This window comes from Branchiostoma floridae, chromosome 4 (assembly GCF_000003815.2).
Source record: "Branchiostoma floridae strain S238N-H82 chromosome 4, Bfl_VNyyK, whole genome shotgun sequence".
Lineage (NCBI taxonomy): Eukaryota > Metazoa > Chordata > Leptocardii > Amphioxiformes > Branchiostomatidae > Branchiostoma > Branchiostoma floridae.
In genome coordinates this window covers 30,273,341-30,300,044 of record NC_049982.1, presented here as the reverse complement: position 1 = coordinate 30,300,044, position 26,704 = coordinate 30,273,341, and the positions used below count along the sequence as shown (strand labels likewise).

Below are 26,704 nucleotides of genomic sequence, written 5' to 3'. Positions count from 1 at the left end.
GCTGACAATACTATCTTATGCAACCGTAAGAAGCTACATTCTTTCATGGCCTTTCAAGTGCCTTCAAACACATCCTGTTTCAAAAAAATTTTTGATTCAGAAACATGGCCTAAATATAAGATTATTATCTAAAAACTTTTATTTTCCTGGGTGACGCCACAAAGTATGACGTCACATACCTGGATGTAACCTGGATCCAAGCTTCAATGGTATATAATATTATATTATATTATGTAAAGTGAGAGGTTGGCTAAAGTGCAATGCAGAGCACTACCTAATTTACCATTTTTCTGAATTCTAAGATTTCCATTAGTTGGCAGTTCAAAACAAAAGTGTTGAGCCAGATCAAGGAGGTTGAAAGAGGGCCAGATCAAGTTGGTGAGATCAAGGAGCTTTTATTACTCCTTAATTTGCCGATCTGGTTTAACCATTCGAATCCTGTAATCTATCCCAGAAGTGAATTTTCAGGTTTCTGCAATTTTGAAGTTCTTCTAGTTCTAATCTGGCTCAAAAGCAGTTCAGTATAGAAATATCTCAGCAAGAAGCAACCTCCTTGATCTCAGGGAGCTGTTCTGAATCTTTCCATCCAGTGCTTTGGGACAGTCCCTGTGGGACTTGCTAATTCAACTTGCTAATTGGGAAGCATGCCTTAACAATAACTGACCTTCTTTGAACCTGCATAACAATGTGCATAATTACCAAAAAGAGGAAAGTGAGTGCCTTATATACAGGCCCATGTAATAGGATTTGGAAACTACAAATAATCTCTGGAACAAACTTTTGCCTGTTGTTTCTATATAATGAATCAATGACCTTGATTGTACATTTGTGCTCAAACAAGCTAAGTACAGATTGTAGCGCTAGTGATAATGTACAATTTTGATTAAAAAAAAGGTATCTTGTCACCTCTACAAATACTAATACATTCCAGTATTTACAAGTTCAACTTCTTCTCACCTCTTAAAACAGTTATAAATATAAGTACAGATGGAATCAATAATGTATGGTTGATCTAATTGCATGAGAAATATGAATTTTTTTCCGTGGTATTCAAGTATTGGAAATAGGGAACATATCTTGTATATTTTCAAAGAGGACGTTTCTTTTGTTGTTGTATAAAGTACAGTAAACAATAAAGTGACACTCATCCTCTATCTTATTCAAGTTACAGTATTGGCAAATTCTTTGTTCCAGAGGAATGCGGTTATGTCGGCCTTCTGGCTTATAATGAATCATACTGGTAAACAGCTTCATAGCGGGCTTCAAGTTTATTAATAGTCAAAAAGATAATGGTTCTTTGGACCAGATAAAGCCCAGGTTATCAATAAGTTTGGTTATCAAAAAGTTTGTTGTTATTTTGTGGGCCTTTCTGCTTTTCAACGCCTGGCTCTATAGTACAAAAATTGCTTGTATTTGCAAGATACTCCAGGACCCCAAATTTTACATATCAATACCCTCCGTGTTGGCAAACTTTCCTGGTTGATTTTGAAGAGTAGAAGGCCTGTGGTATATATTTTGATGTGATACTGATAGCCATTCTGGAATGGTAGCTTTATTCTGGCTATCAGTATCAGCCTTCAAACCCATCATCAGGAGCTTTTTGTCTGAAACCAAGATAAAAGCCCCTTGCTTAAACAAGAGACCTAAGGTAGCCAAGACAAGAGTAAAAGATTACCAATTGAAAGGCAAATAGTAAAAAATTATATCTATTCCAAGGTTGCTGTAAAACCTAGGTTAGGTCAGTGAGATCAGAGAATTCTAAACTCCTTGGTGATCTACAAGGTAGTTAAACCTCTTTGGGTAAACTTTAGTCTTCTATGCAGTGTTAAATACTGACCTGTTCTATACACCAGTGGAGGCACTGAATAAGGCAGCTACCATTCACTTCAGTCTCTAATTACCTGTCATTATAAATCAATACACGCATTGTTGTTGCTGGCTTTAAACACCTTCATGTAGGTGCAAAGGAGATTATATAATGACTTCTCTAAAGATAGGTGAGAAAGGGGAGGGGAGGTGATAATATCACACTCTTGTGATAAAAAGGCCTTTGTCCCAATCTCAAGGATTTTAGAGCATGTAAAGAGTTCCAGATGAGGACAGGGTGTTGTTCTGATTGATCAATGTTCTGTGATCTGATCTGATCTGGTGACGGTTGATTATTATTTTCTATTGGGCACTTAGAACTTCATTAAACACAGCTCTCCAGTAGGTATCAAAAACCTAATAAATAAGATTCATTTAGCACCAGTGTTTAATGAATTTCTAGGTGTCCACGCACCCGGCTCGGGACACTTCTAATATTGTGTTACAGTGTCATAACTAACATAAAATATGACTGGTGAATGCCACCTGGCTATATGCTAATAAAGGATCAATGTTTTACCCTGAGGGGTACATCATGAGATAAAGCCGCCAGTGGTTGGTTTCTATAACCCAAACACCAGCTATCAGCATGGCAAACAAGGCGGTTCATGTCATCTACTTTTCCACCAACTGAATGTATCATTTGATTTACTACAGTTTAGAATTCAGTAAATAGTTACTGGAAGTTCCGAAAATAATTTCATCAGGTTGGCACTGATAATAGGATAAAGGTTTTTACACAACATGTAACTAAAAGTACTGTACTTTCATTGTACAGTACTTTTCTTATGGACTCCAATGATTATCCTATTAGGGCACCCTACCCTTACAGTACATGTGCAATTTACAATAATTGAATTTATACTTTTAAGGGAAGCTTAGGCCTGTCATGAAATTTATGAATTTTATGTTTATGTTCCTGACTTGCACCTACATGTACAATCAAATTGGCTTAGATACTAATAAACCCTAAGTGGTGATGTTAAAGAATTAAAGAAAAAAATGAAAGAAGTAACCATGCCCAAGCTTCTGTACTTCTGAAAAATATGAGTAGCCACTGAAGGAAATGCATTTTCTTGAAGTGAAGTTCATTCATAGGTCAGTTATTTCTAATGCCAGGCATCTCCAGCAACAGTCAATAAAACTAGGAAAACAAAACAATAAAAAATGCCTCCATTATATATCTGTTTTATATACATAGTTAAAGTCAAGTCTGAAACATCCAATGAAATCTAATGCATTGTTTAACAGTTTCAAAACAAAATTAAATGCATAAAGAATGCTTCCTGTCATTGTCAAGGCCATTCCTGCAGGAAACATTCTTCCTGCAGGAATTTACCTTTCTCTTGCAGGAATTTCTGCAGGAATGCCTGCAGCATTCCTGCAGGAAAAACGCTTCCTGCAGGAATTCCTGCAGGAATTCCTGAAGGAAGAAAATTTTCAAAATGAATATTCATGAAAGTTATTATCATATTTCACAACTGTACATCATACTTGTCAATCATATGTAAAGACTTTGCACCAAGTGCTTTTATATTGAAAATATTAGCACATTTCAAAATGGGAAAAACGGAATTCCAATCTTAAGATGGAGCTTCTTATAAATGAACAAAGAAACAGAATTCATTTTTGTCTAAATGTTAATGAAGAAATTCTTATTTCTATTGATAATCATTCTGCTTTTTCTTATTCAGATGCTGTTTGTGACAGTTTTGAAAAATGCTATGCAGAGTATTCTACAGGAGACAGAAGTGTAAGTTTTGAAACAGTGATTTGTGTGTTATATCATGTGTTACACATAGTCTCTAATATGTATGTCCAAAACAAACAATAGACTGATTCCATGGCCCTGCCCACTTCTATAGAGGTGCAAAACTAAAACATAGAAATGCAAAACGTTGGCCACTCTCTCGTTGGTTGAAGCACTAATTTTGATTGACAGCCAACATAGCTGCATAGGTACCGGTCTGTCGTTATGCTTACATTCTTGATATGTTTTCCTCTTTCAGGACAGAAAAGACTCAATTATCAGAACTCTTGGCAGGGAGAGTAGAACCATTTAAGGTAAAAAAAAAAATGTTTTTTAAGATAATTTCAAAGTTGTGCTTTTGAAACATCATATTGCTTGTAAATACCGGTATACACACTTTTCTTAATGTTCATGGCATTTGCCCCTGTGTTTTTAGGATTAATTCAATGTTTTCACCACCTTCCAGCCAATATGTCTACCAGAAAAGGTGGACAGCAGTACATTCCCATTGCTACAAATGGTGAGCTAAGTTCCCTTGAACATAGTTATTATTGAAAGTTTTCATTTTACACCTTTTTTTTTCCTACAATTGATTCAAGTTCACCTTTATCCTTGGAATGGCCTACTATATACCCGTCATTTTTTTATAATTATAACATTTAGGGATATCAAGTCAGCAAAGGGTTGCTTAGAATCACAATTCTTCCACTAAATACCCAGTTTTCAAGAAATATAGGTTAATCCACAGATAAATGTGTACTAAACTAGCATTCTCCCTTTTTTCTGCAAATGCAAAAAGGAAACATTTCAGTTTAACATTATTGGTATATCATCATATCAATTTTTAAAAACTTTTAAGGAAAGAGAATCAAGTGCTGATACCAAAGGTTTGGAGAGCAAGGAACTGAAGAGTGTGATCTCAGTGGTAGTGGAGCATCTCCCCCTACTGACTTCTGCAGGAAAGGCATTTGTGCTGAGACAGCTCATCAGTTGTGTGGACATGTCTCCTGATCTGTCAGCTTCTGTAAGTTCAATAGAAACTTATTTGAAATAACAGCTTAAAGTGCTTTTGCTTCTTAAGAGATTGAGATTCGTCCCGTAGCTCATGTGGCCGTAGGGGCAGTAATGCTGTTCACTAGTGACTTCCAGCTTCTTAATCAAATGTTTAAATTTTTAAGGAAGTTTACTGTCAAAGTTCAAGTTGAGAGATTTTAATATGACATTGTGTTGATCAAATAAAGCAATGGCATTAATATTTACAAAAACTCTAGATATATCATAGATATTTAATCTTTGATTTATTATTGTTTTTTTATTGTTTCAGACTTTCAAGTCCCAGTTTCTGAACCATGTGGCTACAACTGACATTGGATTGTTGCACACAGTCCTACAATTAAAGGTTTGTAAAGCAAAAAAACTTTCTGAGTTCTCTTATACTATATAGACTGTCACAGACAGAGGTTTTTCATGTAAATCTTTATTTTCATGAAAACTGCGTTAACTGTCCTTTCAAATTGTATGTTATATTGTACTCAAATATTATTTATCTCATTGTATAAAACTGATAATTATATTGCCATCAGAGTCAGTTTGGAGCAGACCTGCTGAGTGATGTAGATGAGGACCTGTTGTTGAGACGACTGCTGACGTTCGCCAACCACCCGTGTGTGCCTGTACTACAGAGGTTACTGTGCTGGCACTGGGTACTACACTATACCACTGACAAACAGGTCAGTTTGCATTTTTCCTACACCAGATGGTGCATAGGCTGTGCCCATCTTCATTTCTGTAGCCAGCAGTGGGCCACACAGCTTTGGTGCCATCACTGCAACAGTGCTCTAGTCCACTAGTAGCAGCGTGCAAAGCAGTGTGCATTGCTATCATACTGTTTCCCGATGCAAATGCTGAGTGCAAATGTGTTCCATGCTTATTAGCTCCAATGTTTCTTAATACATCTTACATAAATGCCCATTACTTTATGTATCCTTGATATCTAATGGTCAATTCACTTGTCAATCTTTTAGAATCAGAGTATATCACAAAATGTCATATGCATTCAGCAGTAACAAGTCATTTTCAATTAAAGTTGAAAAAGAAAGGGGCTTGACCATGCCTGAATATAGCTTGTTAGCGTTATAGGGGCATCCCCAGATGAAGCCATGTAGGGTCACATCCAAAAGTGGAAAAAAACAGCCCGTGAACTGCTTGGCAGGTCCCCTTTTCTAATTGTGACTGTAGCAATACTAAGGCTTCAATTTTTTTCGTGATGTTATTTATCATTATCAATAAACGTTTTTATACTTGTTTTGTAGACATCATTTGAGGTCATCCCAGCCAGACTACAGGGTCCACTGGTCACTCAGCTGTTTCCTCAGATATTTGACCACATGACAGAGATGGTGACCAAACTCAGGGCCATCAGTCTGTACTATGCCACCAACACACCTCCAGGTATTGGTAATGTTTCATATGGCTCACATTTCTGTTTGTTTATTTATTGTTTGCTTTGGATTATGGATATGTTTCTGCATATCCAGACATATCTATTTGAACACGTCGATGTAGGTTAGACATCCAGGTAATAAGATACGCCAAAAATAGTTACTCAAGCAACTGGATATGGTTTTGAAACGGTCAGACGTTTCGGAAAGAATCTACTTTCCTTCGTCAGTGTCAACCATATCCAGTTGCTTGAGTAACTATTTTTGGCATATCTATTTGAACCACTAACTGGGAAGGACCCCTACCCTTTTTGATAAGTGTGGTAGATTCCTTTACATGCTGGAGGTGTGGCTCTCCTCAAACACAGGTCCTACATTTAACTTCTATCTAGGAGATTTCACTAACTAGATTTAAGTGCCTTTCCCAAGGGAACTATGTTGGAGCATCTCAGGGATTTTGAACAACACCATGTGGTATATAAGATCATATCCTTACATTGTATATGTCCTTGGACCACACTGCTGTTCTTGTTGCTAGATAAAGAAAGACAAAATTCACCAAAAGGTTGACATTTCTTTGAAAACTTGTTGAATACTTGTACTTGCTTCAAAGAAAAATGAAACCTGAACTGAAGAAACAAAAAAGGCTGTTATATTTCACCAGACTCCACCAAACAAAATGTAATCTACAGCCAGTTTTGTGTCCCCACAGACTCCTCCCTCCAGGTGTTGATTGACAGTTGCAATTCTCCAAGCTCCTCCCACTAGGTATTGATTGACAGTGAGGTATATTCTTTCCTCACTGTCTCCTTCCTCTATGTATTGATTGACAGCCTTGTTGTTTGCTTCCTCACAGACTCCTCCCTCCAGGTGTTGATTGACAGCCTTGTTGTTTGCTTCCTCACAGACTCCTCCCTCCAGTTGTTGATTGACAGCCAGATATGTTTCTTTCTCCACAGACTCCTCCCTCCAGGCGTTGATTGACAGCCTGGTATGTTTCTTTTCCTCACAGACCCCTCCCTCCAGGTGTTGATTGACAGCCATGTATGTCTCTTTTCCACAGACTCCTCCCTCCAGGTATTGATTGACAGCCAGATATGTTTCTTTCTCCACAGACTCCTCCCTCCAGTTGTTGATTGACAGCCAGGTATGTTTCTTTCTCCACAGACTCCTCCCTCCAGTTGTTGATTGACAGCCTAGTATGTGTGCAGAAGTCAGTACAACAGGGGGTGGGGGGCCAGCCTGCACAAGCCTTGTTCCAGGCTCTGTTTCAGTACTACAGACAGCACCATAGTCCAGCACTGGCTGCTGAAATACAACGGTAAGTTTCGTTTAGGAGGCTGTATGAGAGACTATTTAAAACACTTGTTAGATGTCCAATTTTTTGTTACTATATTTTGCACTTGCTGACATTTTTTTTTCAACTTCATGGCAAGATTTCAAGTATACCTGTCTATATCCTGTCATACTGTATAGTTACGTACATACTGTGCTGTACCATAACATATCATATTTTACCATACCCTGATGATAAGGTTTCATACAGATAAACTAAATTGGTTTGTATTCTACAATACATCATGAGTATCTCCTTGTATGTCACTGGTTTCCATAGGATAATTCGTGTTTGTTGCATAATAATGCCTCTGTTGAAAAATCCAAATCCAGATTCAGACATTGAAATTGAAATTGTAGTTCTAAAAATCTATTTGTCGAAGGGCATTACATAAAAAAAATATGACAGTGTATTCTGCATCACTCTTAGTCAGTTACTGTCTCACAGTGATTTAAAATAGAAGTTAACATTATGATTACATGTTCAATGTTAGTGGAGTCTCCTTGATTTTTTCTATCATGATAATGATTTCTGTACCATACCCCCCAGACTACTACTAGATGTGGTACTGTTCCACCCCAAGTTTGTGGCACATACCATTGACCTACTGGACAGCGTGGAAGAGCTCACTCCAGACAGGTAGAGTGCATTCTCTTTATTCTTTTTATTCTATTTTTCCTGTTGAAATACATTGCCTTTAAGCTTTGGCACTCCTTTATTCAGCTCTAATGTACCTGAAAAAGTGAACAAAGTGCAAGGGGCTAGTCAGTGGCCTTAGCAATTAGGTAGTGGGCATTAAAGGCAAATGGCATGAATCTATCAAAATACCAGCATACGAAGTGAGAATGCTCATCTTTATTTCCCGTTATGATATGTCCCACCTGTATTTCTTGTTAAGTGCAAGACTTGAAACTTTGCATGATATGTCTGGAAATGATCTGCTTGAACACTACAATAATTATTGAATACATGATATTGTATTCTATACAGGTCATACACACAAAAAAGTCTATCAATGTGTGATGAATCTATACAGCATACGCCAAAAAACATTTACTCAAGCTACTGAATATGATTTCCAAATAAATCATATCCAGTGTCTAGAGTAACTGTTTTTGGCATACCTTATTACCTGGGTGTCTAACCTTCATCGATACTAGTAATTGCATGTAGTCCCATTAAAAACACCTTGTGTATGATATTTCTATCATGTGTGTATGGATAACAACTTTCTTTTATTTACAACTTTTTTCCAGCCCCATGCCAGTTGAGATCCTGGGTGCCCTTACCACCCACACAGTGAAGTCCTCCCCTAAGGATGTGATAGCAGACCTGGAACATTACATGATGATTCTGGAGAAGGCTGCTTCCATGACACAGATAGACCCAAAGGTAAAAGAAGAGGAGAGTCAATTTATTGACGATAGAGGAGCTATAGAAGAATAGACCGATTTTGTCTGTCCATCACAATTAGCAGTTTGACCAATTACAGAGTCTCTGCATTTCTGTCGAATATTTCGGATCCACTTTTGGGTTTTCATTTTGCATTTCTATTATTTGACAGAGGTGGGTGGGACTATGAGATCATTCGAATTGTTTTTGTTCCTGGGCATATTTTGATGAAAAATATATATACAGAATAATATACAGAAATTTCCCCAAGATATGGGGTAATTAAGAAATGATTGAATACAATGTTAATCATTAATATTATGAAAGCTATGTAGATTTTTTTGGTCATACAATACGAAATACAAACCATACAAACGTTTGGAGAAGACTTGGATAATGAGTAAGCTTAAAGTTAGCTTAAAACCAAAGTACCTATCAGGATTCTAATCTTTAAGGTTTTAGGGATTAAATCGCAAAATGCTATTAAGTTACAGTAAAGGAGCGTGAATTCTGTATGGTTAACTATGCTTAATTTGAGGGCTGATTTTGTTTCAGATTTTGTCCAATTTTGTAAATTGTTCTGCAACGGTTGCCGCCCCCCTCCCAGCCCACAGTGCTGTACCTCCTGACCTTGCTCCAGACCACGCCCCTGTGTGAATTGTTATATAACTGTTGCCGCCCCCCTCCCCAGCCCACAGTGCTGTACCTCCTGACCCTGCTCCAGACCACGCCCCTGTGTGAATTGTTATATAACTGTTGCCGCCCCCCTCCCCAGCCCACAGTGCTGTACCTCCTGACCCTGCTCCAGACCACGCCCCTGTGTGAATTATTATATAACTGTTACCGCCCCCCCTCCCCAGCCCACAGTGCTGTACCTCCTGACCCTGCTCCAGACCACGCCCCTGTGTGAGGAGGGGAGCTGGCACCGTGGCCACGCCCTCCTGTCTGTGTGTGCAGCCGTCATGAGGAACCACCCCAGTACACAGTATTTCAAAGGTCATTATTAATTTTGGTCCATCAAATTTATAATTTGTAAACTATTGAATGAGTGTAGATAAGATACTTCAACCCTGAGATGTTGAAGAAAGCCACACTAGTTTTAGTGAAAAAAAATTGACTACATTGCATATTTATCTTTACCTCCAGGTAAAATATATTTGCTCTAAACTCTGTCTTTTTTCTTTCCTCCTCATCTATTCAGAAGAGATAAGGTCAATAACCTGGACTAGCCAGCTGTCACTATGGTAACTGGAGGTGTAGCAGACAGGACAGAGCTGGAGGGGCTGGTTACTATATAATTATGTAATATAGTATAATTACATGAATGTGTTTGAGTAAGAAGAAACAGAGCAGAAGTTTGTTAGGCTAGAACATGTGAAAATAAACATTATTTATTTACTTGCAAATGCTTCCTACCAGTAGTTCTGTTATGCCTTTTGAATTGTCTTCTGTTTTCTGACAGAGATGGGAGATGTTCTGTACGCCATGTTGACCTTGTACGATGACCTTGATGTCCGGGACCAGGCACGGCTCTATTACACCCTTCTAACCAACCTGTCCTTTGATAAGGTGAGAGCTGACATAGCCCAATGTTCAAGTCAAAACCAATGTAAAGAAACTCAACACACAAACAGTTGTTACAATCTGTTTGTGCACTTTAGACATTAACAATTGTTTAAAAAGGAAATAGTACAGTTCCAGCAATTAAAAGTTCTTTTCACTTATCACCTCTAGATCTAAAATTTGAGCTTTTGGTGGCATGTTTTGTCAAGTTCTGTCTAGTACACTGTACATATGCATGTTGTTGGCAATTTTAAGTTTGTCAATAGAATGTAAGATAACACACAATGTAGTTTAGAGATGGTGGTCAGGTTTGATTGTTTTCTAAAAGTGGTCAGAAAAACTGTTTGTTTATTCACTCTATAATTTGTCTAGAAATAATTGATAGTACTGACAAGTATGTGTTTTTTTTTTAAATCCTGTCATCCAGTTATCCAGTCTCCTGGCTGTGTCAGCTGACAACAGAGCCCATACTGCCACCAGTCTTACCAAACTGGTCACAGGTAATGCATTCATCCTTGTCTACTACAGGTATTGCACACCAAATCTTTACCACTATTATAATACGCGACAATCCAATCTCGTTGGGAGGTCTCGCGAGACTGTAATCTGGCCGCGCGCGCGCGTGATTTGACAGTCGGACGGTAACAGCCTTAACGGTGCACACCCCAGTTCTTCCGCGACCGGGGTCCGTGGTAGTCCGCGACCAAAAAGTGACGAAAGGCTTCCGAGGGCCCAAGTTTGAGTTGACATTTCTCATTATTTCCTGCGAAATGACATTAAACGGTTACATGGCTGAAAAGCGTAGGAAATGGTGTGCTTTTGGTGCAAATTGTGTTTTGGTCCGCGCGTTGCTTCCGCGATATCCCTACGCCTGAATGTAAAGAGGCCCGTGACCTAGATTTAGCTCTGAAGCGCTGTGTCAAGCAAAGTTGCAATGCCGCGCGCCGTGGATGATTGAAAAAACTGTAGTACTAGAATTTTCTTTATAATTGGCTGGATTAGTCTTTAGATTTTCCTCTTTCTGGCAGTATCAGTCGTACTTGCCGGAAAAATCTTCTTCATCTGTTTTATCCAATGCGAAAATGCCCGATTTTGTGCATCATTTTTGACATGAAAATAATGTTTTTTCCCTATAATTTTTCAAAATTAGAGAAGTTGAAGGATCGAAACTCAGTTGGTCTTGTAGCTGAAGGTATATCCTCTCACCCCATATACAGTTATTTTCCTTCAGGATAATTCCCTGGAAGAGATGGTCGCTAGACTTGAGGGTGTGCCGCCTCCATTTGAACCCCCAAATAAACTGGTGTGTGCCCCCTTTAGCAGCCCAGCGGCTAACAATGGCTTCTCCCAGCATCGACTCGATCGAGTCAACTTCAGAGATTCGTTGTGCTTTTATTTGGAAACATCCGCCGGTAAATCGGCATGCCATGAGCAGATAATATTGTTGTGAACCTATGGACTCGATATCGTGCTGTAAATTTGCAAATTTCTGGTCATTTTCACAATTTTTGACGGGCGGTTTATGCTTGCTTGTCGTGAGAAAAACGTGCATATAGGCGCGTCGCCTTACTTGTAGTTACTCGGATAAGTTTGGCTCAAGCCGTAAAAATATCCCACAAAAGCGTACAAGTACCATCATTGGATCCTTGTAGATCCAAACTCGTAAGACTTTCGGCGATTTTGACCGTAAATTAGTCGATGGCAACATATCGACTTTGGGAGTTTACACGTACGTGAGTTGGGGAGGGGGGCGTGTTTCCGTGTTCGTTTTGATCAAGACGGGGTCACTTTTCCGACTATGTCTATGATTTCAGTTTTCGCCGGATGAAACTCCACAAAAACGTGAACATATCGACGTAGGGTCCTTCTGGGTAGAAATCTAGCATGGTTTCGGCGGCTTTGTGGGCAACTTTTTATTGGTTAACTTCATACGTGATGAGTGGGTGTGTCTGCAAATGTATAACGTTTGGCATTCGCTGTTCTTTTTCAGATCAACGCGTCGCGATCGAAATTCACATCATCAGGGAAATACTGTTGACTCGATCGAGTCGATGCTGGGAGAAGCCATTGTTAGCCGCTGGGCTGCTAAAGGCTGTTACCGTCCGACTGTCAAATCACGCGTGCGCGCGGCCAGATTACAGTCTCGCGAGACCTCCCAACGAGATTGGATTGTCGCGTATTGGACAGCTGAATATAATACTTTAGAACCTGTGATTCTTATTTCCGTGTTTTTTTTTCGGATTAAAGTATGCAACCGCATCAAAATGCGCACCTGTTTTTGCCTGCAGGTGGCAGCACCTTCCCACCTGCAGCACCTGTTGTACAAATCACTCAACCTCTGCTCAAACTTACCAGGTAGGTACTGACACCTGCCAGTAAAGTAGTAGCAGTAGTCTCCAGTATTTGACTCTCTACTGTTACTGGGTTCCCTGAGACGGGTAGGCAGCAGTCGGGTAGTCTTCACACCACACTTCCATGTAGCTCTGTCCAGACTGGGTTCACCCTAGCTAAATCCCACATTTTGACGTTACATGTTATATGTTACCTGTTTTATAACCGGCTTCAAAGACGTAATGTTATATCAAAAGATATGAAAAATGTATGTTCTACAGTAGCACTAGCATAGAAAGCTGCTAGGAGGCCCATAATGGAAGTCCAATTTGTTTTGACAACACTCACCTGCCAAATATCATATATACAGCTTCTCTAGTTTTGCTGTTTTCAGACACACATGCACAGACACAAACACACACGCACACACATTAACACACACATACACACAAACCGGAACATAACCATTTTAGCTATTTAGATATGCGATGTCGCCCGTGGAAGTTCCAACATTGTTTGTATATAGCCTTTCCTTCAGATGACCTCTGATCTCCGAACTTGTGAACAAACTATTTTTGTGATATGAAGCAATTATGACTTGAATTGTATATTGTAAATAAGATTGTAGACTGATTTTAGATGAACATGTTAGATATGTTGTTAGTTCTTGATTATGCCATTGTTGTGTAGCGTTATGATTTGTATTGTATATGTATGTATGTGGTCACGATATCAGCATGCTGCCTATGTGTCCACATTGTATTGCCCTTGTTGCAATTTGAATAAATAATGAAATAATAAATGATAACATAACCATTTTACTAATGGTAATTATAGATTTATTGTTACATCAATTTTTGACAGTCAGATTCTGTATTCTTTCAATACAGAGTGCCAGATGATCCTTCAGCTGAGTCAAAGTCAGAGGGCCCAGAGGATTTAAACATTCATGAAAAAGGTTTGCTTTTAAGATTTTACAAATATTCAATTAGTCATATAAACCAGTTTGTGTTCCTTTGCCACGAGCTATTGATGTATGTTAGACATACAGGTAGACAATATGTAAAGACGAATTAATCTCTACAACTGATTTGATATCCAAGCAGATTTACGGGTCAAATAAGACAGTATCAAAAACTAGCCAAGAAGTGTCCAACCATGGGGGTTCAACTGTCTTACATTTAAATATGCTTAGAGATCACAACTGGTGCATATACGGAGATTTCTTCCTGACGTTTTGACTGACATCCACAACTTTTCTTTCAGTGTCCCCACAATCAACTGGAAGAGTCAATACTTTAAGTTAGATGCATGAGATTTAACTGTAAGAAAAAAAAAGGTGGAACATGACAAAATTGCTGACCCATAATCGTTGAAGAAGAATAATATTTCAACCAGTCATAGAAAATAAACTTTCTGAAGGATTTTGCTTAATATATCTCTTCAGTATCTAATATCTATATTTTCTTATTCCTACCACAGACTTGCTGTCAACATACCTTGAGAGAATACAGGCCTCCACATACCAGCCTGCCATCCATATCAAGTACTACCTTCACTTTGTGAGTAACCTTTCAAACAGGACACTGTTTGTTCTGCATAGCCGCCAAACCGCCTTTAAGCATAACGCACCAGTTTTGTACAGTTTTTACAATCTGTGTAAGCATAGACTACATACAAGCATGTAGTATTACACTCTTGGGCAGGGTTGTAGCCAGCACCTGTCCTTCAGTCCTTTGAAGGAATTTTGCAGCTGGGGACTGAAAAACGTTTTCCCCATTCCGTCCCCTGGAACAGACAAAAATTGATATGTAAAGATATTAAAAAAAACTGAAATGTGTTCTTCTTCACCAAAACAGATGCTATTGAACAGATTAGTCTATAAGCAAAATTTGCACTTCAAAATGCAGGAAATAGTGTTTCAGAGGGTCTTGATTTAAACATTTTCTGGGACCGAGCCCCCCCTAGAAATGACGCGCAATGTCACACCATACCTTCGGTGCTTGAAAGGATTCCCATTCAAAATCAAGGGGACTGAAAATGATTTCAGGCTGGCTACAACCCTGCTCTTGGGTTTAGTTCACTCACACCCAATTCCATAAGGGTAGTGGAGTCTTTAACATGCTTGAGGTGTGTACTTTATACATGTAATGATGAAATGTCTTATGTGCAGTTTTCACAGTTAACACTAGGTGGCACTTCTGACCTGCCAGCCACTTCTCCTCTGGCTAATTGTCTCTCTTTCACAAAATACAACAAGATCATTAATGTATGTTACAAAGCTATTGGTAGACATACTCAAGAATTGTAAAGCTCTCAAGGAAGTCCTTGAAATTTAGTAAAAACCAAATACAGTCAAACCTGTCTATAGCGGCCACTCAAGGGACCGGACAAATTTGGCCACTATAGACAGGTGGCCTCTGTATAGAGGTGGTAACTTGTAGATAAAATACACAAGGGACCGACAAAAGGTGGTCACTATGGACAGGTGGCCCCTCTGTAGAGGCGGCCCCTAATACAGGTTTGACTGTACTTTAAAGAAAATAGTGCCGCACAATTCATAAAAGACTCAAAAATGTGTTGCACAGTAGACATGGTACAATTTATGCATTGTTTGTTTATTTGTTTTTGTTTTTTTTATTTAGGACACAGATGCAGACCCAGACTACAGCAGGCTGTATGCCTTGGTACTGCATGTACAGACAAACAACAAGTATGCACAAGTGAAAGGTTTGTGCTTTTCTTGATACTTTCTGTTTATTTGTCTATTTGTTTGAGATTACAACCTAAGATTTGCAACCTAAGATTTGCAACCTAAGCAATATTACAGCGTCAAAGTGGAAATATTCTGAATAAGGCAATCTGCATGATATTGACATCTACTGCACTGTATTCTCACATTTACATCATAATTTGATACTTTGAGCGGTTAAAAACAGCCCAGAGACAAGTTGCACGAGGATATTCCTTATTATTGTACCCCCAAAAAATAAGGACTTGATCTGGAATCCTTGAGCAACTCATTCTCGCGCTGTTTTTAATGGCTCAATTTATGAAATAATGATGTCAATGTGCTAAAATAGTGCATTAGATGTCAATATTATACAGACTGCCTTATTCAGAATATTTCCACTCTTAACATTATGTGATATTGCTTAGGTTGCCTTTAATTTATGAATAACCATTTTCTTGTTCATGCTTTTCATTTCATGTTGTTGTTACCGTTGTAACCGTTGTTATCTATTGATAAGAGGTGAATTGTATGGCACTATGTACACTATATGTTGGGATTTCATGTACATAATAATTGTGTAAACCCAATGGTGCTGTAATACACCATATGGCTTTACTACAACTACTAGACTAGTGTCTTTGGCAAACGATGTCAAAGAACATGCAGTTTTCACATGTAACACTAGGTGGCGTTTCTGACCTGCTAGTTACTTCAGCTCTGAATTTGTCTCTTTTTCGCAGTTAGGCCATGTTGATTTGATTTTATGGATGACATCCTCCAGGAACTCCAAAACTGATGTGAGCGAGCGAATAAAAAAAAGTTTGGCCAAAAAAAAAAGTTGCCTTCAGTATGAAATCAAAGTGGCCAGTAAGGTTGAACATAGAACTAAACACACATAGTATGGTATACCAACAGTTAGGTGTAGGGACCAGTACATCATACGGGTGCATGACATTCTTTTCTTCTTGGACCAATCCGAAAAAAAACAGACCTGAAAAAAACCCCAGAGGAACAGGTTTCGCCAATTACAAAAAATGGAAACACTAATATGTCGGCAGCCATTTGGGGTCTAACCAGGGGGCCAAGAAGACAACAAGAGCGAAGTCAAGTAGAGTTTATAGTCAATTGCACCAAGTCAGAAGTTCTACAGTCAAAGGTACAGCGACAGTTTTTTTTCTTTGTTTTAGCCTTTATTACATGGAGATGGGATTTCAAAATGCAGTGGGAGTCCAATAATCCACCAAACAGATTCCTTTGTAGCAAAATTGACCAATTACCATTGTTTTGAGTATTGCCAGTTCTCAAGTTTCCTCTGGACCAGAACAGGACCTGAATTTCTGTACTGGTACCTCCCCCAACCAACAATAGATTTTTTTCTTTCTGTCCTTTCACATCTTATTCTTTGACTTTAGATTCATTTTGGCATTCTATGGCATTATTTATCTGTTTTCTGATACTTTTTTTTCAATCTACGGAATATTTGTGCTCATTTTACATCTGCTTTGCACAATTTGTTGTGTGGTCGAAAACGAGCGCAGCGCAAGCGCAGATGTCATCCATATAATCAAAGCAACGTGGCCTTAGTAGGAATAGTAATACATTTGTATTCAGCTTGCATGTCGGTCATAGACAGTCATTACTAATACTAAATGAAAAATGTAAACCAGCCCTATTCTTTTCTCTGCTACAGATACGTATGTTTCCTGTATTAGTAGAGAGGACTCTATGAAGCCCGAAAAAGACTGCAAAACCATTACGTTGTCATTTCAACCACTGGAGCCAGTACCTACACAGTTTACCATCAGGTACTGTTTTTGCTTCATTTTGAAAAAAAAAAGAAACAAGAATTTTTTTCCCTCCAGAAATGGTGAACAAACATGATGAGAGATAAAATAACAAATTGGGCAACAAATTATCATACAGTAGCCTTGACTCGAAGTGGAGGTATGAATTTGAAGAAGTGGCAAAAACTGTCATTCCCATATAGAACTGTAACAGTTACTGTAAATGCATTTAACTTCGTGGGGATTTAATTTCGCGGTAGCTGGAAAATGGACTTTTCGCGGTGGTTTTAATTTCGCTGTAGCACCATACACTGCAGTCTCTTACTGTACGTTGTTATAGAAAAATGTTCGCAGTGGTTTTAAATTCGCGGTGAAGCGGCCGCCGCGAAAACCGCGAACATTAATCCACCGCGAACATTTCTGCATTTACAGTATACTATAGCCAAAACTATAGGGCTAACATGTTATTCAGATTTTACCATCATGGTCAATGCTGATAAGAATTGGGCCTTGTATATCCTGAAGACAGCTCAGAGATTTAAGTTGAACCAAGCAAGAAAAACCTTCAGGGAAAATTGACAAAATTAGTAGTTCCTTACTATGCAACAAGTTAAAATCATACAGAATCCTCAAGGTTTCTGTTATTGTGCAACATTTTGCAAATTTGCAATGTTGTCATCGTATCAAAAGCATGACTGTGCTAAGTTTTATGTCGTCATGTTTTGCACCTGATACAGCTGTGACTTCAGCACTGAAGACGGCAAGACGTGTGCGGCGCACCTGCCAGTCCTGCAGCTGTCATTCCGAGACCTGTTCCTGCCCCTGGCTGTTCCAGGTGCCCAGAAACTGCAGCTGTTTCAGCAGCTGTGGGAGCACATCCACTTGCAGCAGCAGCAGACAGCTGAAGACAGGTAAGTCACAGCTGCTATGTCTGTTATGCATGTGGCATGTGAATTTATTATCCAATGATATACATTGTACTATTCTTACAAGGATTTCAGGTGAATTTTCCCAATGGCGGGGATTAGGGCTGGGTATCGGTACAGCGTACCGGTACAAAACCTGTTTTTCGTATTGGACCGGTCCAGAAAAACCGGACCTGAAAAAATTAGGTGGACCGAATGTTGGACCGATTACAAAATTAACAGATTATTTTATCAGGCATTCACACGTTTTTGCGCTTGTAGATGGAAGAAAATAACAAGAGTGAAGTAGAGTAGAGTTTATAATAATTTCTACCAAGTTTTACAGCCAATCGTACCGGTGCAGTTAGCGTTGTATAATTTTAAAGCGCCAGTGTGAGTCTAATACTTCACCAAACAGATTTCTTTGTAGTAAAATGGACCATTGGTATGAGTCATACTGCATCAGGTCCAGGTTCAGGTCCAGACCTGGACCTAATCCTTTGGACCTGAACCGGACCTGGACCTGAATTTTCTGTACCGGTACCCACCCCTAGCGGGGATCATTTTACAGAATCTGATGCATCCATGCAAATCTTATTCCAAGAGTTAGCATATTTGTTTCTTTATTTCATATTATGTGATGGATCATTATTTGGACTAGGTGAGGTGTGATGGATCATTATTGAGTATAAGAATCTCACTTGATGGACATATCATGTGTCATGGACCAAGATTAATAATTTTAAAATTGCAAATATGGCACCTGAAATTATGACAAAAATCATTCAAAAATAACTGTTGGTACTTGGCAGTGTGCCCTTATACTTATTATGTTTTGATATTAAACAAAACATGCACAAAAATCTGTCTTCATTTTCAATCTGTCTAGCCACAAGCCTAGCCCAGACAACGGTTGTGTAGAGTCAGTCTGCTGTCTGACTGTGGAGGCAGAAGCTGTGGACTGCATGCTGGAAAGAGAGCTGGGACCATTTCTTGTCAAACAAGAAGGTAGGATATTATATGTATATATAATAATGTTGTTTGTTGTGTTTTTTTCTAGTGGGAAAACATATTGCAACTCAGCAAAATCATAGGTTTGATTGGGTATACAGAATATTTTAGATTTTTTGTATGTTACTGTTACTGTGCAATCTGCAAATTGTTGCAGTCCTTAGGATGGGACATTACACCATTGTCCACTGTTCATTTTGCATGTGGATAAAAACTAGGAGAATTTCCCCAGTACAATGAACCTGTAAATACTATACATATCATCTGTCTTCATTGTTACGAAGAGTAACTAAACTGTTCATTGAGTTTATTTGAGCTAAACTGGTTTGACTGGTCACTCTAACTTTAAATTTATCACTTTTTTTCAGATGTGGAACACCTGGTAGGGATTGTCCTCCCCCCACGCACGCATCTTCTCATGAAGGTGAAACCAACGGACTCCGCAGCTGTTGTTACCATGGCAACAGACAACTGGAGGATCCTTCCACTTGTAAACAGTTATTTACATGGTCTGGAGAAGTCTGGTGCCTAACATATAGATCATCATCATCATCATACACCTTTCTCACGCCGCGGCCATAATAGATAAAAAGCTAGGTCAATGAGGCAAACAGACAAAACTTATTTCTCAAATTTGTTCCCATTTACTTTTCTAGTTTTCCCCCAACTACACGAATTTTCACAATATATGATGAAATTATGAATATCATAATTTGTGTTATGGACTGAAAGATGTAACAATTTAGAGACTGATACAAAATAAAACATGATAATACAAATATTTGACAGACATGCAGTCATTCTCTTATTGGTCAATTTCATAATTGCCATGCTATAATTGGTTCAACTGCTTATTGTGATGGATAGTCTTTTGTTTGCCACATTGGACACAGTTTTGATCTATCATGTCCGCTGCGTGAAAAGGGTATAGTCAGCCAATCAACTATGTGAAAAAAACTCGAATTGAAATTTCAGAATGTTTAATTTCTTTGAAATGTTATGTTTCACATTATATGATACTATGTATGACTTAATGTGACATGTGAATTTTATAATTTTAGGTAATATTCTATGTTCAAAGGACAATTTTTCCTTAAATTTTTCTTGTATTGTAGAAAGCATTTGACAGCCCCAAAAGAAAAAATGTAGCCTTACACAAAATTTGGTAAAAGATTATATTATCTCCATATTATAATAAGTTGATTTGTTAAAAGTGAAGCAATCAGTATTTTGCAAATATTTATCATGAAATGATAAAAGTGGGAACTGTATTATTGTATCTAACATCTTCAATATATTCAGTGAAATATTCAACAATTTTTGCCTTGTTGTGCAGTTTTTTAATTTTGCAAAAAGTTCACAGTGCCAGTCAAAAAAACTATGCAAATTCACTTCAGTTCGTGCCACTTTTTGTTCAGCAAGATAAAAGTGCCCATCTTCATTAGACAAAAGCTATGACAATGCTAACTGAAGTCTAAAACTAGATAGCCTAATTTTTGAGATGGATGCATTGATGTTTTAAGCATACGAAACCGTACTGTATACCTTAAGCCTGGGGCACAACCCGCCGTACGTGCAATTTGTCCGTACGTTTTTTGTGGAGGCCACGTCCGCCACGTATACGTATTCCTGAAAACGTTCGGTCTGTACATGGCAGGTGCGTCGCCCGTACTGGCACGTACGGAGGGCGAATCCGCAGCCCGAACGCAGAGAAAGTTCTGCATGCACTTAAATTTCTACGGCGTGTCTGCGTGCTCCCAAATCCGTGGGAATCGCCACGTGTTCGTACGGAGACGGTACTTACCACTTACGGATACCAAAAGATTGCCCACGTTTTGGCACGTAGACAGCACGCACTTGCAAGTACGGCGGGTTGTGCCCCTAGCTTTATGTATGTAATGCCGGACATTGCCAATCTATTTCTTCCATGCTGACATATACACCAAAATTGCAGCTACTTATATTTCTATTTGACTAAGTATAGCTAAACACCTTTTGCCAAAACTGAATCAGTATTGTCCAATCTCTTTGGAAGTAAGTATACATATCTTTTGTTTTCAATGATCAAAATGAATAAAGCAAAGTTATGTAATGTGATCAAAATGAAGTGTATTGTACTCTCTGGTTGTTCTCTCATGCAGTGGCAAATTGTTATTTCTTTTCTTTCCTAACTTAAAAGCCATTAAGCTAGGAAGTATGTTATTTGAATAACAGTCTGAGTCAAGAACGTTACCGCTACCGACGTTGACATAGCGGCGTTTGAATTTTTTGTCCCTTGTTGAAAATAGACCAATATACGAGGGGTGATCAATAAGTTCTCGGCCTCACCTAGAAATAACAAGCACAACTCAGATTTTGAGGCACAACTTCATAGTATGAAGCCTTTTATCAATATCCTCCAAATTACAAATCATTGCAGTCATTACTTTCCAGGCATTCGTTTTTTCTGAATTAGAAGGTAGGTGGCGAGAAAAAGAAGGGTGAAGTGTGATCAGACAGTTTGACCCGCACACCTCAGGTCGCAGCTCAATTTTCCACTTTTTTTTGTTATCCCTTACATAAAGGTACTGGGTGTCACCTGCAACGTAATAACCACAATAATTTGAATTTTGGTACACATTTATATAAGACTTTATACATGTACGCGGGGTTATCAATAAGTCCTCGGTTTTACCGAGAAATAATAAGCACAGCTCAGATTTTGAAGCATAGATGTCAAGTATAAAGTCTTATGAAAATATGTACCAAAATTCAAATTATTGTGATCATTACTTTGCAGGCGACACCCAGTAATGTTAGGTAAGGGAGAAGGACAAAAACGTGGACAATTGACCTGACCTGATGTGGCAGGTCAACTTGCGCTGCTGGAAGTCAGACACTCAATTCTTTTTGCTTGAAATAGGAAGAGAATCATTATCAAACATTTTGACAATGCCTTTTGTTAATTTACGGCACGGGGAACTCGACACACACATGTCTGATTACAATTCACACCATTTTTTTCTCGCCACTTCCCTTCTGATTTGCAAAAAGCGAATGCCTGTAAAGTAATGACTGCATTGATCTGAAATTTGAAGGATATTGATAAAAACCTCTATACTATGAAGTTGTGCCATAAAATTTGAGTTGTGCTTATTATTTCTTGGTGAGGCCGAAAACTTATTGATCACCCCTCGTACCATTCTTGAACAGTGTAACAGTGGGGTTCTAGCGCTGCCAAACTGACCACGCCAACAGCTCTTGAGCTTTTGGTGTTGTGGTTAGCACGTTGGATTTGTGATCCGGCTGCCCTGGTTCGGCGCGGGTTCGAATCCCGGGAGTCGGGGTGTTGTTCTCTTCGCCAAGAAGAGTATGAGATTGCTGACTTGGGTCTGTATGTAGGTCAACAGCATATAACTTGAGAAATTCTGGATGGAACTTTGTAATTTTTGGTAGGTGTGTAGCGGTTGTCAAAAGGAATGCCAAGTTTGAAAACGGTTTACCTGGCGTTTTCCTACGGTACTGCAGCGAGCTTGGTATGTTTTTTGCGGTTTGTTTTGGGCAGCATAATTCAAAATCTAGCTGGGCGATTTTCACGAAACTTGGTAGGTGTGTAGCGGTTTTGGAGAGGAAGGTCAAGTGCGAAAATGGTTTACCTGGCTCTTACCTACGGTGCTGTAGCGGGATTTGTATGTAAGTGCGTTTGTCTGTATGCAAGATAACTCGAGAACCCTTGAATGGATCCTGATTATATTTGTTAGGTGGATGGGGGTTAGGAAAACGAAGGTCAAGTTCGATAATGGGCACCCTAGTGGCTGCCTAAGGTACTGCAGCAAAACTTTTAATTTTGACACTTCGTGTTCTGGACATGCTGTGGTCATGATTTTTGAGTGGTAGATAGCCCTTGGAACAGAGAGTAACTGCTGTGAGTTTGGACCCCCTAGTGGCTTTTTGGGAACTGCAGACACTGATTTCCGTTCAAACTTTGGACGAGGATAACTCGAGAACGTGTAAACGGATCATCAGGATTTTCAGTATGTAGATAGAATGAGTGATGACTTATACAATGTAATACTAATTATGCAAATCAGTAGCTAATTTGCATAATTAATGAGGAAAGTTCATAAATCCATTCCAACAGCATATAACTCAAGAAGCTGTGTATGGATTTTCATGATATTTAGTATCTAAGTAGCGGTTGCGAAAAGGAAGGTTGTGTTCGAAAATAGTTGACGTAGCATTTTCCGTTAGGACGGTAGCGGGCCGAGTGTGTGCGTCCGTTTGTTTGTGGAATGCATAACTCGAGAAGCCTTGAAAAAATCCTGATAATATTTGGTAGGCGGGTAGGGGTCAGGAAAACGAAGATAATATATATGATAGTGGCCCCCCTATCGGCTTCCTAAGGTACTGCAGCAAAACTTATTAACAGAAATAAACTGTGCTCTATATATCTCATTTTGACCTATATCTATGGACACAGCTGTTATACAGATGTTTTGCTGGAGCTGGACGCCCTTACACTGGGGACAAAGTCTTTGACAAGCATGAAATTCTGATTGACCAGGGATGCTACCAGGTCATCTGTCAGGTCACAGTCTGGCTTTTGGTAATATCTGTGTGTTTGTGAGGAACATAGTTCATGCAGTCATTTGCTATTTAGTAATACATGAACAAGACCTTAAAGTCTTAAATAAAGACATGATTATTGATTTGGCGAAGAGATGGGTTCGTTGAACTCTAGTTTCTTTCTGTTCTTACTCGCCCCTCGTGTTTCAATGGTTCCCACGCCGGCCCTGTGAGTAACAGGCTAGTATGTGCCACACAGGGATGTCGATCTCGGAGATTCGAGGACGAATCTTGAAAAGAAAAGGGGGAGTAGTGTAACAGTGGGGTTCTAGCGCTGCCAAACTGACCACGCCAACAGCTCTTGAGCTTTTGGTGTTGTGGTTAGCACGTTGGATTTGTGATCCGGCTGCCCGGGTTCGAATCCCGGGAGTCGGGGTGTTGTTTCTTTCTTTCTGTTCTTACTCGCCCCTCGAATTTCTACAACATTATGAATTGTTAAAAAGCGTGAGTTTTATATCAAAACATAACGCACAAACTCGGCGTCTGTTATTACTGCGTTTCATGGGTAACTGTTGTTGTCTGACTGTGTGTGTATATGACATGCACTTATATTACGTGTGTGTGTTTGTTTGTTCGCATGTGTGTGCGCATGTATTACACAATGCTTGTATTGTGTTGCACAATTCAGCCTAAATGTCTGCGATGTTTTACAAAATAGATCATTATCATGTGAGCACGGATGTGTATACATGAGTGCGCCGGTGTGATTTGTTGTGTGCACGAACGCGTGTACACGTACGCACGCGCGTGAACAATGGATCCAAATAAACTACGTATACCAACGAACGAAATATGAAGTATATAGAATATAACGCTTGTTTACCTATATCCGCAGGGTATTAAACCTTTATCCGTTCTTTTTAAGAACAATGAATTTAGGGATATGAAGTTATCCATCTAATCAAATCAACGTGGCCTTAAGATGAATGTTCTGCTATAGCACCATTATGAAAGCGTGCAAAAATGATAACGTCTACTTGAAATCGCATTAATTAAAGATCGGTTATAAAATCTTTTTGTGTTTGTTTTGCTTTAGTTTGTTTGATTTGTCATAGACAAGTCTGTAAACTCAAATTATGAGGGTTTTTTTTATAAAATAGTCAATCGGGCATGTGAGCACTCGCCACATGTCATTGATACCTCCTAGCGGTTTATGTTATTCTTGCAGCAATAAGTGATTTCTTCGGCAATAATGTCTTGAACTGCTAGGAGGCAATTTTGATCCATACGGCGGACTCTGATCCTAATATGCGAAACACACCAAGTTCTGGTATTCTGCGGTAAAGGCTACAAATGTGGATAGATTTATTCGATCCACTTTAAAGGACACCTTATATTTTTTCATAAGTGTGGTGGGCTCTTTAACGTACTCGATGTGTGGCTCTCCTCAAACACGGGACCTCCATTTAACGTCCTATCCGGGACGTCTCTAACCAAATCTAGGTACTCATTTTCACCTGAGTCGATGAAGAAATATAGTTGAAAGTACCTTTCTCAAGGGATCTTACCACATCTGGACCTGCCAGGGATTCAGAATCAGTGACGTATTCACCTTTATCCGCGGGGTAACCTATATCCGTTGTATTGGACATCAGGGTATTCAAGGATATCAAGCCGACAGACCGTGGTTTCAAATTACAATGCTTCAAAAACATTGCAATTTGAAACCACCGTCTGTCGACTTGATATCGCTGCAAACCATGCTTTAATAACCACGGATATATTTCCTAAATCCTGATTCACATGTACACAATTATCATACCAGGCAAAGAAATCTACTCCATATCCCTCTCTTTCGAACATCATTAGCGCAGTCCACCGTAAAATATAGATGTGCCACAATCTGGAACAGTCTTCCTACAAATATCAAAAACACTTCCTCCCTCCTTACATTTAAAAGTGCCCTAAAAACACATCTAATAAACTACCCTAGCCCCTTATAGAAGTACTTATCCTATCTTAATTCATATTGGTATTATTATATGATTTCATTGATCACACATCTTTTTTTGTATTACTATAACATATGACTGTGTTAGTTACTTCTCCTTGTTATTTATTGATTCATTGATCATACATCTTTTGTTGTATTATTATTACATATGATTGTGTTATTTACTTATGTTTGTTATCTATTGATTTCACTGATCGTACATCTTTTTGTATTATCATAGCATATGTGCTAGTTCTTTCTTTGTTAATTATGATTTCATTGATCATACATCTTGTGTAAGCATAGAGGAGGAGGGCACAGCATAAACCGTTAAGGTTTTCCCCTCCTCCTGCACCTGTTTTATATTTTATTCTCTTCTGTATCTATTCTCATTTTGTATGTGCAAACTGAATAAATAAACAAACAAACAAACAAACAAACAATAAGTTACCCCAAGGTGAACTAGCGTTACCTCCAGGTTCTGAACCAACACCCCTAACCACAAAGCCACTATATGCCACCAGACTTGTGGCTATTTCCTCAACATGTCGACATCTCTCCGAATATTGACACAGACACCAGCACTTAAACCATTAGGCCCAATTAGAAACCTGTTTGGAAAAACTCGTTTTCGTCAATCGATGGACTTAATTGAGGCCCTTCCTTGTCTGACTTGTATGCTGAACAAATGGAGAGATGACTGCGTGTTCCTGTGCCCACACATTGTAGCGACGACAGCTAAGATGGCTGGGATGTTTGCCCAGGACATTTACCCCCCTTGTGAAGAGGTGTACAATGCTGTTAACGGGTTTACCCTCCAAGCAAGTTCTTCCTCTCGCCCCCACACACAACATTTCAAGATTTTCTACTGCGTTTAGGCGCGGTCATATACTAGTAGGTCGTGCGATCGTCGTACGATTTTGATGCCATAGGATGTTTAATGTCACATTAGGGCGCGATTCGATCGGACGACGAGTCTGCGAGCTCTAAGTTACGAGGAGGGATGACCCTGATGCCGCCGAAGAAATGGCAGAGTTCTCCCCATCCCGTCAG

The 26,704-nt window shown here is 39.0% G+C and overlaps 2 protein-coding genes and 1 long non-coding RNA gene across 3 annotated transcripts in view; 2 read left to right on the top strand and 1 right to left on the bottom strand.

The window, feature by feature from the left end:
* The window catches only part of LOC118413757 (AP-5 complex subunit beta-1-like), a 28,254-nt gene extending 10,142 nt beyond the window's left edge, over positions 1–18,112 (top strand). Inside the window, exons 9-27 of the mRNA XM_035817289.1 lie at positions 3,561–3,619; positions 3,876–3,930; positions 4,083–4,136; positions 4,476–4,640; positions 4,941–5,015; positions 5,200–5,346; positions 5,929–6,067; positions 7,225–7,378; positions 7,943–8,032; positions 8,650–8,785; positions 9,646–9,781; positions 10,248–10,354; positions 10,776–10,848; positions 12,637–12,703; positions 13,570–13,637; positions 14,162–14,241; positions 15,325–15,409; positions 17,104–17,218; positions 17,935–18,112. Coding sequence (XP_035673182.1) covers positions 3,561–3,619; positions 3,876–3,930; positions 4,083–4,136; positions 4,476–4,640; positions 4,941–5,015; positions 5,200–5,346; positions 5,929–6,067; positions 7,225–7,378; positions 7,943–8,032; positions 8,650–8,785; positions 9,646–9,781; positions 10,248–10,354; positions 10,776–10,848; positions 12,637–12,703; positions 13,570–13,637; positions 14,162–14,241; positions 15,325–15,409; positions 17,104–17,218; positions 17,935–18,112 — 1,983 coding nt within the window. The remainder of the gene's footprint in view (positions 1–3,560; positions 3,620–3,875; positions 3,931–4,082; positions 4,137–4,475; positions 4,641–4,940; positions 5,016–5,199; positions 5,347–5,928; positions 6,068–7,224; positions 7,379–7,942; positions 8,033–8,649; positions 8,786–9,645; positions 9,782–10,247; positions 10,355–10,775; positions 10,849–12,636; positions 12,704–13,569; positions 13,638–14,161; positions 14,242–15,324; positions 15,410–17,103; positions 17,219–17,934) is intronic.
* LOC118414804 overlaps positions 1–26,704 on the bottom strand; it is a 1,072,569-nt gene that overhangs the window by 542,455 nt on the left and 503,410 nt on the right. The window lies entirely within an intron of this gene.
* Positions 19,029–20,261, top strand: LOC118414877. The gene is made up of 2 exons (XR_004831033.1): positions 19,029–19,110; positions 19,482–20,261. It is a non-coding gene; the product is annotated as an uncharacterized LOC118414877 (long non-coding RNA).